Raw genomic sequence first — 17,341 nt, 5'->3', positions numbered from 1 at the left:
CTTGGTAAAGCATAACGTAGATATAGATACTTATTTAATTTATTCAATTAGGAAAAAGAAAAAAAGAAATTCAAATGAAATACAAATTGGGAAGTGACTTTGTATTTGCATCCAAAAAGTTGGCAGATTTTACACATAATAATAATAATAATAATAATAATAATAATAATAATAATAATAATAATTATTATTATTATTATTATTATTATTATTATTATTATTATTATTATTATAACACACACACACACACACACACACACAAACCCGCACAAACAAACTCTCACAAACACCTGTCTTCCATGACTTGGCTGTGGACTTCTGTAACAGATTCAGCTTTGTTGGGATTTCTTTGGATTGCAACAATTACTAGCAACTTAAAAGTTTGAATACTGGAACTAAAAGAATAAAATCATCTAAAACTCATCAAACATTCACCAGAGAGCACAATCTTGAGTGAAAACCATTCACTGCATTTTGTTAAAATACAAATACATGTAACAAATGTGATATCCACCAATGCATGTTAAAATGTGCATTTTGCCTAGGAGAGAGTCATTTTACACTCCCTCTGCTAGTGGGAGTTACGCATCTGCAATACTTGGCACACATGGGACCAGACTGCTAACACAATATAAAAGAGAGAAGCAAAAATATTGCAATAAATTATATATGAAAATACCCGGACCTAAATCCAGTCCAAACAGTAATTTATTTGCTCATATCAGAATCTGGACAGGTAGAACTCCAGCTCTTGGTATAGTGTGTTGTAGGTTGTTTTTCTACAACTTGCTTCTATCTTAACTACACATGTAAACTCTGTTAAGTCACAGTGTAGTATAAGAAATGTTCCCTAATTCAGTGTTAAGATATGAGAAACTCTATCCATCACCATGCACATTTTTTTTACACTTGCGATTGTCATGAAAATAAAGTAAATGCAAATGCAAGGATACATGTTTTTCAGGGTTTTGTTTTGTGTGAGATGTTTGTTGGAAATCAGCCAGATATTTGAAATTATCCATGTCATTAAATGTAACACAGGCGGCATGGTGGCGCAGTGGTTAGCGCTGCTGCCTCACAACACAGCGGACCCAGGTTCGAGTCCCTCTCTGTGCGGAGTTCACATGCTCTCCCCGTGTCTGCGTGGGTTCTCTCCGGGTTCTCCGGCTTCCTCCAAAAGCATGCGCTTCAGGTTGATTGGCCGTTCCAAATTGCCCGTAGGAATGAGTGTGTGTGTGCATGTTTGTATGTCTTTGTGTGTGGCTCCACGGTTCACTGGCGTCGTACCCTGAGTGTCCCCCGCCTCATGCCCTATGCCACCGAGATAGGCTGCGGCGGATATAGCGGTGGTAATCTGAAGATGATTAAATGTAACACGCATTGTGACATTTTCCCTGTCAACACACAGTTTAAAAAGATCAAAACAGTTTGTCAGATTATTTTAAATGTGCTCCAGTCAAACATACCCCAGACTCAATTAACTGAAGTGTTTAATCCAAGAGGAGCACATTCATATTTATAGTTCATATATATGGTTCCTCAGAGACATGATTGCTTCTGACTGCCAATCCACGGCTGTTGGTCATCTGATACTCTTAAAGAACCCTCCCTCCCAAAAACAATGAGAACTTTTTTTCTGCATCTTTATTGCTGGTACTGGCAGTGTTTGCACCCCTAGGCTGGAATGCCTTGAGGTCAGGACTGGATTTCTTTTGTGGGACAGCCGATTCATCTAATGATAGTTTTGATTGTCAGATTTTTTGTCCTTCTCAGCTGTCCTTTAGGAGGATCAGGTCTTTCCTTTTCTTGTTGATTATCATATAACTGGTCTTAGGAAACTGGCCATTTGTCACTGTTGTTGTAAGGCAATATGTTTAAAAACAATCCCGAGTGAAGTTTGAAAGAGATTCTCATGCCTTAAAAGTTCTTTAAAAAATGAAGCCCTGGATATAAAAAATCACCATGTAGCCAACAAGGTGAGCATACCTGATTGTGATAAAGTTCAGTGTCAATGACGATGTTTTCATTTGATTAATTGCAGTTTTTTTTGCCATCTATCTAGCTTTCACTGTCATTAAAATGACTGAGTCTTATAATATTGCCGTGCTTTTTCCACCTCATTACCCTACAGTTTAAGCTGCCTACTTTTCTTGATTTTCAAAAAATAAATCAGTCATGACTGTGTTTGTTCAATCCGGTGCTATTGTACCATGAGACAAAACATAGTTCTAAAAGTCTGTGTTGTACAGTTGTTTTTTATTGTCTTCGAAGCAACTGCACAAAAATTTTCTTTGCTTTTGACCATGCTCAACCACATCGGATGATTAAAAAATAAAAATATAAAAGATATTTCCTTTAACTGTCACATTAGTCCTGTGTAGGTTCCTGTGTTGCATCAATCATAAGATAATTGCCTTGTCCTTATGGGGGCATATTTACTATACTCATTTCAAAATAACTTAAATTACCAACAATTGTGTAAAAGAAACATACATCTGAGGTGATGTTGAGTGTCCCTTCATCACAATGCCATGAAAAACAGAGACATATCCTTTTCCAGTCCACACTTCCTCCATAATAATTCTGGGACAGTCTTTACCAACAGAAAATGGAGGACAACTCCTGGTAATGATCAATTCTGTAGTGCTACCTGACAGCCCTTTGAGGTCTTTCACAGATACCCGGAATGATGTAGATACGATGAATGACCATTGTCAACTTTTTGGTCATGTCCATTACTTGTTGTCCATCACAGTTGTCTCATGTTTATGAACCTTACATCGTCCAAACAGGGCCAAACATTCTGGCATCTATCCAAACCGGTACTTAGGCCAGTACTTGATCTGCCGACGTCTAGGAATTGTTCCTGTATGGACTTTAGTGTCTGCCAGAGGAGGTTTGGGTGGGGTTGGCGAAGGATTTTTCCTCCTTTCTTTGTTTCTGTCTGTGATGGTGAAGCCCCGTTCGCTTTTCTCATGCAGGCTGAGCCTCGGCAAGAAATGGGTGGAGACATGCTGGGATTTGACCCTAGGGCTGGAGCCCATTTTAGCTTTTCCTCTCTTATTGAGGGCCACGTACCACTCACGACTAGTCCTGTGGTTCCTGTGGATGACTGAGGCATAGGTGTTGTAGCTGTTCTCCTGGAAGCGTTCCCTGAATTTACAGTCATCTGTGAACCATTCCTACAGAAGAAGGAGCATATCAGAGATTAATTTGTCAGAGATTAAATTAAATTCATTTTAACAAAACTTCAAATTTTCTAAAAGTGTAAATTGTACCATATGTTCATGAAACTGGATATGTCCAAATGTAAACAGTGCTCAGCTGCAGGTGTGGGACCTCTGTTTGCATGCCAGCATGTAACCCAACACCATACGTTCTCTTGTAAACTGCTGCTGAGATAATTGTTGTTAAAGGAAAGAAAAAGAAAAATCTCCTCCTACTCCTCTCCTACTTATTTATAAGAAAACTCTCATCAACACATGTCTGGGAGTTGACCTCATGCCAGACTTTCCTTGCTGGTGAAATTTTGGCATGGGATGTGCATAAACTCTATACTAAACTGGTACTGGGGGAAATGTTTTATAATCTTTAAAGCAAGCTTACATTCAGAGTTCAGGGTTAGGGCGACAGTGGCTCAGTGGTAGAGCTGACTGACAATGACCAGACATTGCCCAGACATCGGTGGTTTAATTCCTGCTCCCGCCAGACATCCCCAGGGTGTGAGCTGACCTTGGGTGTCAGCTCACCTCCCGGCCACTGCGGAGGTGCCCTTGAGCAAGGTGCCATCCTCTTACAAGCTGCTCAATTGGGGTGCCACTTAAATATTGTACTGTTGTACAATATTTACAATATAGTACTATTGTACTATATTGTAATATATATATATATATATATATATATATATATATATATATATATATATATATATATATATATATATATATATATATATATATATATATATATATATATATATATATATATATATATATATATATATATGTAGACTGTATAAAGTAATTTCTCCGTTAGGAGATTAATAAAGTGGATCGTCTTCTTCTTCTTCCTTCTGTCCCCTTCCGGTCTTTTCATACTTTTAGTGAACTCCTTTTTGTGTGAATCTCTTTTGGATTTTGTGTCAATGTGATTTTCTTGTAATTTGGCTTTTATGAATAAATTTATTTTTTAAAAATCAAAAATCTTCGTGAGAATTGTAGGATAGCTTTATATTAGTCCTACTGCTCACTACAATGTTCAAAGTTTACGGAAAAATATCCCAACCAGTTTGGACTACGGAAAAAAAGAATAATCTACCAGTAATCCTGAATTTAAATACTACATAGCCTCATTGAATTTCAGTGTAATGTAATTCCAAGACAATCAAGGATTTGACTTTAATTTTGTTGTGTTTCCAGAAATGACTTTCGTTATCGCAGTGATGCTTTGATTGACAGCAGCAGAACCTCCTTTGTGCTGGTCAGAAACTCATTTAGGTTGGTGTAATTTCATCTATGAGAAACTAAATAAAGGTAAATAGGCTTACTTTATAGCTGACCAGAATAATTGCTGCATTTCAAAATTGGTGAAAATTTTGTGAAATGACAGGAGGAAATAACAAAGGACAAAATGACTGAAAGAAATGCAAAAGCTCTCCAGGTGGAACTTCTATCTTCATCTTCTACCTTCATTTGACTCAAAGGTTGAACCAAATCTACCAAGCAGGGCATAAATTACGTAACAACCCCAACTCCTTCGCTAAAATTCCTACTAAAAATTGTAAAAATAACACCTGCATGCCGTATTGTATTTTGCTGTGCCACATGTTCAGAGCACAGAGATGCAAATATCAAATGAATGTTCCCATTTTGTCCTAAAATATCTTAGGTGGGAAACTCAACATGTACCCAGGGATGCCTGCTTTTCAGTGCAGTATGACTTCCATGCATAACCTCTGGCTATTCCAAAATAAAACAAACTTCTGCTTTGCTGAAGAGTCAAATATAGCAGAAAATGATGCTATTACAACAGTTTGGTAAACATGTCAGTCACAAGAGAGTGTCCTGAATGGTACAAGTTATTCAAAGTGACCGACTGTTCCTTTTGGCTGTTGTTTTTAAAAATGATTAGAAAGCTGAACGGGCCTCCTTAGTAACTGCTATGGGTGGATTGCAATGATTTAACAGAACGCTATATTTGAGCAACATACCAGCTCTGGTGGCAGTCACGGAATTATGCATTTAGAAACAAATCCGTTGGAGCATGTATAAATGTACACACACACAGATGTGTACACACACGCACACACACACACACACACACACATTTAAGCCTGCATACCAGGACAGAGCTTTGGCCCTTGCTGTGTTTCATATGATTTAATGGCTGCAGTAAGATTCCAGAGATCTTATTGTTAAAATCATAATGCTTGTACAGCTGTTTAACCTGGCTTTTGCCCTACTGGATTGGTCACACTCTTTTAAAGGGACCTTTCCCATGATCCTCAAGGCTAAGCTGCATTGCGGCAAGATGAATGAGGCACAAAGAGGACAGTTCCTTATGAATAACTTTTTTCTCTTAAATAAGCCAAAGTTGATTCACAAATTTGCTCATTTTATTTATACCTCTATAATGAAGTGCTGCTGCCAATTCGAGTAAAATCACACAGACTGAAACACATCCTGACTCAAACGCAACTAAAATGAGAGATTTTAGCTAAATGTGAATTTTTTTAGTGAATGATTTAACTTTTGCTGTTCTATTTCAAGATATTTTAAATACAATTCACACAAAACTATTTATAATGTAATTTCAAGCTCCTTCACAAATTTGGGTTTTAAGGAGATTTTGCATAATTTCAGAAAAACGGGACTGATCCCATTAAAGAAGAAGTCAAGCATCTGGAATACGTCTCCTTTCTGAATATGTAATTATTTTTTCCCACCCACCGGCACCATGACCTGTCCGTCATGCGTGCCAACCAACCAACCACACAACCAACCAACCAACCAGCCAACTAACTAACCAACCAACCAACCAACCAATTAGCCAAGAAGCAAACTACAGTAAATATCCAACCAACCACACGCTGTTGTTTCAATATGCAAAATTCTCTCTAATAAATTGGTAATCATTACTATTCTCACTGTGTTCGTTGGAGGTGTTCACAGAGTAAGCAGACTGCAGACTACAGTTTTATCATAACTTTACTCTTATTTACAGTAGCTTAGGGCACAGGGCTCATGATGAAGTGGTTGGGAAAGAGAAACGCTAAATTATCTGGCAAAAACATTATAATATTCAGCACAAATGTGTCATAAATGTGAGAAGTAACTGAATGTTGAAACTTTTTTAGAAAAAATGATTCAGAATTATTAATTAGCTCAGTTGGTTTCACAAATAAAATATTTCATACCAGTGTTTCCTGCAGCCACTTAATCATTAATTTGTTAGTTTCTCTTCCTGGCTGTCCCCTTTCATTCCTCTTCCCCTCACTGCGTCGATGTTTGTCTAAGAAATGCTCATGACCTTTTCACTTTTCAAAAGATTGTTTGTGGTGGCTTGCCGAGAAGGTTATGCAGAGTAATGCACATCTGTCTTGTCACCCATCATTCAGCCAATAAATTGCCACCGTGAAAACATATAAATATGAAATATGACAGATGGTGCAACAAGATAAGGTTCAAGGTGTCACCTGACACGCTGATGTGAGGCCGGAGCCTGTCTGTGGCCCCGGAATCCTCCCCAAATCATCAAGGCGGTTAAATAGCAGAGTGCAGCTGTAACCACAGATTGGAGTTTTAGTTATACAAATATTTCTCTGAGGCAGAGCTGCCATGGAGGAAAATATAAGCCGCAACTGCAGTGTAAAGAATATTTAGAGAGGGTATTAAGGCTGTACTGCAGAAACAAAACTGATTGAAATACCAAAACTTTAATTTGTTATGTATAAAACTATAAAGTTTATCATAATTCCCAAAAACAACATGCAGGAAATTTATTTTACAAATTACAGTCGAAGCTCATGTCTCTCAATAGTAAACTGTATAATTCACTTCACTGATTAGTTATCAGAAATTTCCCTTGCATGAATTATAACAACTGATCAACAATATGTCTGAAAGATGAAAAGCTTAAGTAAGAAGCTAAATATTCATGCTCATCAAGCTACACGTACTGTGGAAGGTCAGCTGCTGCAGTGAACATTAGACCTTTAAACCATTATAGAAAAAAAAAAGCAGAAAAAGATTTTAAAAGATTTTCACTTGTAGAAAAATTCAGTTTTGGTGAAACCACATGGAATTTATTTCAGCTCATTCTTTTAGGTTAACCTTGTGTTTTTATAAATAGTATAGTGAAGGATACTGAACTTGATAATGTGAGCTTCTCAGCAAAATGTATGTCTTTGATTAAGTGAACCATCTTTCTTACTTCTATACAGGTGCTTTACATTGATTTCTAAAAAATGTCTTGCTGGGCCGAAGAGTTTACATTCAGTTCTGCATTGGATTTGGATAAAGGTGCAGTTTCCTTTTTTATTTACTTTGAATTTTAGTGGAGTAGTAGAGCATGTGGTAAGAAAGAAATCTTTAAATTTTTGGCATGGACAAAGACAAAGGGATCCATTCAAGAAATTACTCTTACCTCCTTTTCTTCCTTCGCAAGATTGTTTTTTGTTTCAGTAATTATGTAGGAATTACCCATAATTTAAAACTGGGGGACATCATTTTAGTGGAACAAATATCTTGTGGGAATTTTGACTGGATTTTAATTTTATTCCAAAGGGAGACATACAAAGCACGTATAAATGAGTGGAAACTCATGATTAGATCCAGAACTTGAAGTAATTATATTTCTGGTATGTCCTGGGATCACTTCAGTATCTCCAAATCACTCTAGATAACCTGGAACAAGTTGCTGGGGAGATGGATGTCTGGAATACAGTACCACAGGAGCCTCATACCGCAGGACCACAGATAACTGGAAGAAGATGGATGGGTGGATGGATGGACGGACGGATGGATGGATGGATGGATGGATGGATGGATGGACGGATGGATGCTCTCTATTTAGCACCTTCCTAGCACAAATAGCGTTTCTCCTTGAATTCCAATGGCCTCTGATGGCTAAAATGTACAGACGGGTTTCTTCTAAGGGGAATCAACTTCAGTCTCAAAGTAAGAAAAACTACGAGGCTATGGATTTAATTATTGTTTTAATTTCTTGAATGGTTGTTCTATTTATGTATGTCTGCCCATTAAATGTCCATTAGATGTCCAACATGAAGTCATTTTGTTTTTGCTTATACAGAATGCAACAACAATTGGAGAGGAGGAGAGACATCATGTCACTCCCTGACACAGTTTCATGAAATAATGCCAGGAGCTGAGGGAGAATAAATCATCGTTCATCATTCACACCCAGAGCGGATCAGACTCTCTATCTCTCCCAGCGCTGAATCCCTGATGTTTTTTTACTCAGCATATTGATCTTCACTTTGCAACTCCTCTGTATACTATCAGCTGTCCCAGACAGGACTTAATCTGCTGTTCCCATTAACCCATGCTGATAGGGAACTGCTTCCATCAATCCGCCTGCCAAGGCTCCCACAGATGACTCTTTAGTGATGCTAGCTGCTGGCTGGCCATCCTGCTCGTGGCAGCGAGGCCAAGCTGCTGTGGGCGGATTTGGGCTTATTGTGAGTTTTGGAGGATTTAAGAGACTTTAAAACTATGGCTGAAGATTACAGCAGTATGCCACAACATGCCGATGTGTGATTTGGGGATTGTGTTATTAAGCACAGATGCAAAGTAACACACAATAAAACGTAAAAGATATATATATAGCAGCAGGAAAGATGTTTTGAAGGAATATACACATATTTGATGAGGCTAAAGGATGCTGCAGGATGAAATCTTTCAAAATGAAGTCTATCCCCTGACAGCTGTGAAAAGCTGAGACGAACATCAATGTGCTTCAAGCCTCTCTCATTTTGTTAAACACGTCAAACAGCTTTTGAAAACAGTCACATGATTTGGGTATGTCTGTTAAGCAGACTACACACTTCTAATTGGCTCAGACAGTTTATGAAAGGAGAGACTGTTAAAGTCCCCAACATGATTACAGTACTCAGCAAAAAAATTATAGTGATGTTCAATGTTGCACTAAATCAGTTTGTTTTTGAAAATTTTATCCCATAAAATACCAGCTTTATTTAACCCTTTTTACCACCTTACGCTCATAGATTTGGTTTTACTGTTACCGGGCATATATTTTTGCCAGTATGTCTTGGTATCACACCTTGTGCTCAACGCAAACAGCACATTAAGGATTGGATGACCTGGTACAACAAGGGATCAATCATTTCACTTCAAATACTGTAACAATACCATGCAGAAGTAAAAGTAAAGTAAATGAAGTCAAAATGCTGAGTAGTAGAACCTAGAGGGTTTTGTAATGATTAATGTCATTATTGGACTATAATGACTTGATATTCTTGTAAAATCCTAACTTAAAATAACACATCATTTTGATTTGGCATGCTCCAGTGGGAAAATAAGAAAGGTGCGTGTCTGTCAGATGTGTTAAATAAGAGTGTATAGTCTGATGTGATTCCTGTTAAACCATATAGAAAAAGACTCAATTAGAGACGCTGTGACTGATTCAATAGCATTAACTTATTGTGTTGTCATTAGTACCAGTATGTGCGTGCTGGTGGTGCAGGCTGACAGACAGTGTGCCGTGTGTGCAGATACCTACAGTGGCATGGAGACGTCCTCTTTCATTCATGGCCAGGAATCTGTTGCTGTAGACCCCTTTGATGCCGATGACCCCCTGAGAAACAGCGAAGAGTTCCAGGACACCTTGATAGACAGACAACATGCTGTGGTGATTGGTTGATGACCTACGTTTATTTTTGGGACTTTGTCATTTCTCAACAGAAAAAGAAGACAGCATCTATCCTTTCCTGGCAAATAGGGGGGGGGGGGATTCCAACATGGCAACAAGACCAGTAACAAGGAACAAGTTAAAAGGTATGCTAAGTTTGATTGAAGTCTCCTATGGCATTTTTGTCTGACATACAATATTATAACTGGACATTTCAGGGTTTTACTGTGCTGATTTTTTTTTTTAAATCATGTCTTTTTACTTCTGAGTCAAATAATCCCAATCCTAATGTTTGCTACAGCATTCAGAGAGCTGGCAGACCCCATGTGGTCCTGATCCATTGGCTGCAGACATAAAGGACACTGGGGTCATCTGCATGGTGCACAAATTTTGCATGCTTAGCTGACCATCAATGTCGTCTGCAAGCAACATTTTAATGGCTATGTGATACTGTTTGTGGAATTAATGGTAGCATCCTGGAGTCGGGGCCCGACCCTCTGGGTCACTGCACTGAACCACACACTGGATCATGAGTATTGTGTAGATAAGTAACCAACCCAAGCCCTGTTGATAAAACATGGTATTGAGTAATTTTAGAGCTAGAGCAGAGGACAAAATTTTATATAGCAAGTTTCGTCAGAGCTATTTTTTGTTGATTTATAACATAGATATTACTTTTAATCTCATTCTTAACAATGTTACCTAATCTAGATTACAGAATCAGGATTCTTATTTACTTAAAGCAGATATGCATGTGTATACGTAATCAAATTCAAACTCATTGACAACATTTTTGTATTTATTTGTTGTTACAAACTGTATATCCATAGGGTTCTGTAAAGGAGGCTCCCCTACCAATCAAAGTAATATTAACTAGGCAACCAGAGAAAACAAAACTTTATTCTGAACCAACTTTTAACCAACTTTCAAATTTGTTGTTTTTCATATGCAAGTGATTTAGTTTCTTTTCTTTTCAGACAAGTTATTACCACAGACTTTTCACCTTCATCACATTTACAACATCAACATCAACATCCAAAGCACAGGAGAAAATACTTTTTTAGGACTAAAAGAATGTAGAATGAACACTTTATGGTATATTTCTGCAGTGCTTCTCTATTCTTTTCGTTACTGGTTGGGTTATTAAGCTTGTCAGGATTTGCAGTTGCTCCATCTCTCTCCTCTTCTGTGGCGTGGCCACTCCCTGCAGCAGAGCAGCACACCTGTCTTCCCTTTCCAATCTCCAGACCTTCCTGAGGACCAGCTTCCCACCATTCATCACCAGTTGTTTGTACTGCTAGTCAGTATCAGCACCGTGGCTCTCGTTACTAAACCCTTTCAATAACTCTGTTCTCTCTGTTTCCGGTTCTGGTCTGCTGTCTGTTGCCTTTTATCACCTTCCAGCCCACCTGCCTGCCTCGACTACTTACTTCCTGCCAACTCACCTTCTCAGCCTGGTCATCTGGTCCACCATTTCACCACATTCTTTTGTTAAATAAATCTCTTTTTTCCCTTACCTGACGTGCTTTGCATTTGGGTCCTGCAGTAAACCTTTACAAAGCTTCATGTCTACTAAAAATAATTAGTCTCTTATGATAAAAGTGTCAGCAATATGAACAGGAATGTTAGAAACACTAAGTTGTTGTGATGTCGGTAATTAAACATGAGGAATTGCAAATGAATGCCATGTACTTTATGTCTCTCTTGCATAACCAGTGCAGCACTGGGGCCATTCCAGTCAAAAACATTTGGATGCACTCTTGCATTTAGTTTCATAAAACCCAATTATTGTTTCACAGCTGTTTGTTTGTTTAAATCCCCACAAGGGCAGAATGGTAGATAGCACTGTTGCCCTACAGCAACGATTCCACATGGGGCCTTTCTGTGCAGAGTTTACATGTTCTCCCCGTGTCTGCATGGGTTCTCTCCTGGTTCTCCAGCTTCCTCCCACCTCCAGAAACATGCAGTTTAGATGAACTGGTTGTTAAAAATTGTCATAGGTATGACTGTCTGCATGAATGGGTGTATCTTTCTGTGTGGCATAGAATAAACAGACTACCCCACCTCTTGCCCGTAGTCAGCTGGGATAGCAATACCCATGACCTGCAAATGCAAATGAGCATAACTCTTGTCATTTACTGCATTCAGTTGTTATTTCATGCAGAACTGAAATATGAAAGAGTTTCTGTGGCCTTGATAAATAAATTGTTATCATAGATTAATATTAGTGTTCTCCTATGAGAGGTTTTATGTAATTCACTGATTTAGAAAGCAGTGTATCAGTAAAAGTCATAAGAAGCCCAGTCTCCTGCTGATCTCCAGTGCTGGCGTGCAGGATTCAAAACCACATGGCTGTCATGTTGAAATCCATGTAACCTGACAACTCTTCTAAAGGGGACCATGAAATGGAGGCACAAGTGCACTTTCACGGTCAGCCTCAGCTTTTTTGTCAAGGGATGAGCAATGCAGGATTTGGTGGTGCAGTAGAGACCAAAACTTGGTCTTTACACCCAGAATAACGGAGGACAAGATGCCCACACAAGACAATTTTGGAAAAACATTCTGTACAATCCTACTTTTCATGTCAGCACAGTTAATATCTTTTTGGAAGAAAATGTTTTTAAGTTTAAAAAAAAATTTTTCAGTATAAAAACTTCGTTGTTATTTAAAAAGTTATTGTTATGAAGATTTTTTAGAGTAAAAGTTTCCCTATTTTAACCAAAAATCTGATATGCCTAGATTTCTATTTCAAAAATGTTTTGTTTAAGCTAAAAAAAATACAATACAATACACAATATATTACTATTATTATTATTATTATTATTATTATTATTATTATTATTATCATTATTATTATTATTAGCAAAGTTGGCAGCCCCAAACCCCAAGTAACCAAATTAGTATCTTATCCTAAAATTACTGGACACTGGAAGAACAAAATATTCTGGATACTTTAATGTTCATTTAAGACACCAACTCTGCAAAAAAATTCGAGGTTTTTTTAGTTAGTTTGCTGTTTGTTTGTTTGCTTGTTCGTTTGCTTAATTGTTTTGTTTTACGGCGGAAAAATCTTAGTTCCATAGAGGTTAGATACACATTTGATTATGAAGTTATCATTGTTGTTTTTCTTTAACAGACTAATGATTTTTTTTTTTTAAACTACGATTGTGGATATTTTAAAATGAATGAAGTGAAGTTGCTCTGATGACAGTCGTTCTGATTGTCAATGCAACGCATCCTGGTGTCTTACTAATGCACCTGTTACTTCCACTAATAGTCTACCTGCCAACATACCGCAGACACAAACATGACTCGTCAACCAGATGACCGCTGCTCAGATATTTCTCATTGTCTGGCAGCCTAAGTTTAGTTGCGCGTTCTTCACACTCCAGCTTCTTGTGTAAATCATTATTGGTATAAGAAAAAGATGGCAGGGGGGAAAAAAATACCGCCACAAATCGGGATGATTCGATTTGGTCAAAGAAAGGAGTGTAGATCCAAGTGCGCATTATCAGAGGGATGCATCGGATTCATCTGCGCGTCAGACATTCAGAACCTAGTTTTTTGCTGCTCCTTGCACAACATAACTGAAGAGAATAACTTACTCAGCTGGTTGGGTTCATGGCTGCCGTTTACTCTGCCGTCAAGATGAATCTGTAGATGGAACCCGATGCCAACCCTACAATAGAGCCTGCAAGTCCTGCGTCCTGAATTGATCTCCTCTTCCAGAAGTTGGCGCTCCAAAGAGACTTGCTGTGATGTGACGGTACAAATCAAATGAGAGACGGTAAAAAGGTAAAAAAGAACATTCATTCTTCCTAAAAGGAGACGCTAGTCCATTTCTAGCCTTTTAAATTGTCCATGCGCACACACTCGTGCAGCGCTCCTGGGCATTACCCCGGCTGTAGTAGCTGAGGTTGTTCTGCTGGCACGGGGATATTTATAACGCCAATGAGCTCACTGCTCGATGCATGCCTGAGCTCTAAAGGACGCTCTTTCATACAAAATGTGTCGCCGGGATTCCACTTCTGCTCAGCAGCGATCCACAACAGCAGGAAGCGCGTCAGATGCTGCACATTTTCCAAGGAATCGTCCGCGCCAGGACGCACAAATCGCAGCATTTTACGCACAGTGAGCCATGGTTTACATATATCTAGAATGCGATTACCTACTAGATAACCAGGGAAAAAATGGACTGAGACAGAGAATGGTGGTGCTCAGACGGCAAAAGTCAGCAGGTACTGTCTCCACACTGGCACACCGGGAGACTCAGTCAGTCGTACTTATAGGTTATAGTCCACCTTATCGTCTGATACGTCCCCATACAGACAGGAGACATGCGTCAGTCAAGACTCCAATACTCCCAAGGTATTCTGAGCCATGTGTGACAGATGAGACAAGAGGCATATTATGGCTTACTAAAACACCACTAGTTTATAGCAAACTTCAGAAACTTCAATTCTGAAGTTTAACCTTTTTTTTTTTTTTTAAATCTAAAGTATCTTTTTTACCATCACGAAAACTGTCCTTGAGCAAAACAGTGAATGCCTCGGGAAAAAAGTTTTATCAGTTTTAGAAACAGGTAACACAAAATCCTCACTGGTCCATGACATTCAACTCTCTGTTACACATTAAGGTAAATTCATATTATTTTGGATTTACAATAAAATATACAAATACAACTTTTCAAAACAAGTTATCCAACAATCAGGTCTCTTTATTTCTTCAGGTCTCTTGACACTATTCTTCTACACAAAAAATGCACAAGACATTGCCTTGATTATACACTGAATGTGTCCTCACTTTTCTTTTATGAATGATTTATTGCTTCACACCATTCTTTACAGTCCCTTATGTGCATCCCTTCTTGACTGTGTCCACTGTATGAACATGTCTGATTTTAGACACAGTCTCAATTGCGATACCTTTTACACAAAGAAATAAAGATCTGAAAATTAAGACCAGCTTTACTAAACTTGAAAAACCGTGTTACTCATCCTGCTTAAGCTGAGATGAACTCCATCTTCCGTAGGTGTTTCATTGCATAAACAGTAAATTTTGTTTCTTGTCACTTTCACTGGAGTTGCATTAAAAGAGGTCATAGCTACACAACACACTACATTCAGTACACCAGTGGCGTGCGATCAGGAGAGGCACGGCCTCACCTGCCATCATGAAAGAAAAAATGGAAATGGAAGAAATAAATTAAATGGTTGTATTTATCCAGTGATGTGTATTATAAAGTTATTTTCCATTTTTAAGTCACCAATTTTAGGATATTTTTACTCAAAATCGCTGAATTTTCACATTTACCGCTGAAATACTGAGCAGAAACCTGTGGTGAGGCACCAGCCAGCCGAGCCTCACCATGGATTGCGCAATGGCCCGACTAGCTGAGCTGGTATCTAAACAGGGAGACCGTAATGCTATCTCTCTATATGTCGCTATTAAAATGTTCAAACACGTTTGCTCTATGAACTAAATATCTATAATTTAGCTAAAGTATATAATGTACAGTGTCTTTTTGTCAACAACTGCAGGTGTGTAACGTCTTTCTTGAGTTGAGCGGTCCTGAAACGGTTGGGAAAAGGCACAAAGTGAGGCACGTACTTCTCCTGTCTCATGGTAGGGAGCGCTGGTGATCCCAGGGATTCAGCTGAGGATTCTTCTACCTCGCCCGCAGAAGAACAGCAAACTACAATCTATAGTCAGCGAGTCAAGTGCAGCCATTCATTTGTTTTCCGCTCGCCTTGCCTTACTATAAAAATGGAGGATTACATATCTCAACTCAAAAATTTTCCATTGCTTTTTTTAGATTTTGGGCGCGTGGAATTCATTTACAGGTAAACGTAACATATAAACAAACATGTAGGTAACAACATAACAAAATGTTTTTGATCAAACGCGCTTATTTGTGTCTTACAGTTTGTATGTGTAAATAATTCTGCTCTGCAACTGAAAAAAAAACCCACTCATGTTGCTTACTAAATGGTGCTACACTGTAGCTTATTCACCATGTTTGTAAATCTGATTATGATGAAGTCAATGCCTCACCAGCCATGAACCACACCGCATGCCACTGCAGTACACTCTGCATATTCTACTACCATTTCGGATGGCCTCAATAAAGAGAATTGGTTTGTTTTTGTTATTTCAAGAAAAGGAGTAAAAAGAGAATCTCTTTTTTTCACAAGTTTATAATAAGTTGACCATTTCCCTTGTGTCCACAAAGGACCTCAATCTTTGATGGTTTGAAGAGCATCATCAACACCATGGAGGCTCTTTTTGTTGAAAGGAAAGCTGGAAATCACACAACATAAACTATTTTTATATTCTTTATCTGCAGTTTTGTAATTCAGTTATACATGAGCTCAACTTTAGTTTAAGATCATTATTTTTCTATTATATATTGCTTTATGTGTATTTGCTGTTATCCCATCCCTCATTATTATCAATGCCCAAACTGTGTTTGAATTTGATTACCTCTAATCCAGCAGTGGATTATGGCCTGTTTAGGGGCCTAATTGTCTCTGGCACACAGAGTTGAGGCGAGGCCCACATTACCTTTTATGTAAACAGCAGGGCAGTGTTTAGTCCCACTGTTCTAATGGCCAGTCATTCCTCTGAGGCCATTCCAGTAACAGTGAGGTAATCCTACTGAGCCATATAAACATGGATGATCCTGATTGATTCTCCCGCCCGATTGATCCCAGCTTTTAGCAGCTTTTTAGTCTAAGCAAACACCAGACAGCAGGTTCTGCTGTGGCCCTAAACCGTCTGAACCTAGAGATGGTGATCAATCTGAGGGTTGAAGGTGCTGCTTGGAAGCATATGACCAGCCAAGGCCTCAATCATCAACACAATGGCAAAACTACGGTGTCCAGTTGCACAAAAGTCATTTGAGCTGTATATTTAATACTAGGTCACGTTCTTGAATAAAAAGGGTTATGCTACACTTGATAATTATTTTCAAGGGCAAATCTTTTTTTTGTGTGACATTTGATCAGGCAATGCGCAGTATACCCAACACAAGTTTGGATTACAAAAAAAAAGGATGGAGGGCTTTGCGTAGTTCCTATTGAGTTTCAGCAGTATCCTGAAGGATTTTTTTAGTCTTGCCTTCTGTCATCTTCTTTGATAATGATGGGTTAGAGAAAGGAAGCAAAGTTTGCTGTTTTAGAAATAGATTGAGGACAGTCAAAGGAAGTCCAAGGAAATGTGCAGACCCCTCAACACAGGGAAAGGAAGGAAGAATGTGGAAGGAATCTGGTGAGCAACAGTCCCTGAGGTTCTTCTCTCGCAAGGGACACCATAATATCTGTCTTACAAGACTGAGAACACCACCATTTCTGGTGGTGAAAGTGTGTCCCCTTTGTGGGACCCACAAAGGAAGTTTACCAGGACAAAAATGTTATTTGAAGAGCAACCATCGGATATTGTGATTCTGTTTAAC

General features: G+C 38.5%; 1 protein-coding gene across 1 annotated transcript; it reads right to left on the bottom strand.

Annotated features, from left to right (window-relative positions):
- Positions 1-2,423: 2,423 nt before the first annotated feature.
- fgf5 (fibroblast growth factor 5) lies at positions 2,424-13,701 on the bottom strand. The gene is made up of 3 exons (XM_068311758.1): positions 13,494-13,701; positions 9,760-9,863; positions 2,424-3,182 (listed from the first exon to the last, which is right to left on the bottom strand). The coding sequence occupies exons 1-3, from the start codon at positions 13,699-13,701 to the stop codon at positions 2,811-2,813; spliced, it is 684 nt and encodes a 227-aa protein (XP_068167859.1). The 3' UTR covers positions 2,424-2,810.
- Between the last annotated feature and the right edge of the window lie 3,640 nt (positions 13,702-17,341).

The sequence above is a fragment of the Antennarius striatus genome, chromosome 3, assembly GCF_040054535.1.
Source record: "Antennarius striatus isolate MH-2024 chromosome 3, ASM4005453v1, whole genome shotgun sequence".
Lineage (NCBI taxonomy): Eukaryota > Metazoa > Chordata > Actinopteri > Lophiiformes > Antennariidae > Antennarius > Antennarius striatus.
The sequence above is the reverse complement of the archived record's forward strand: the minus strand, read 5'-3'. Positions and strand labels throughout refer to the sequence as shown.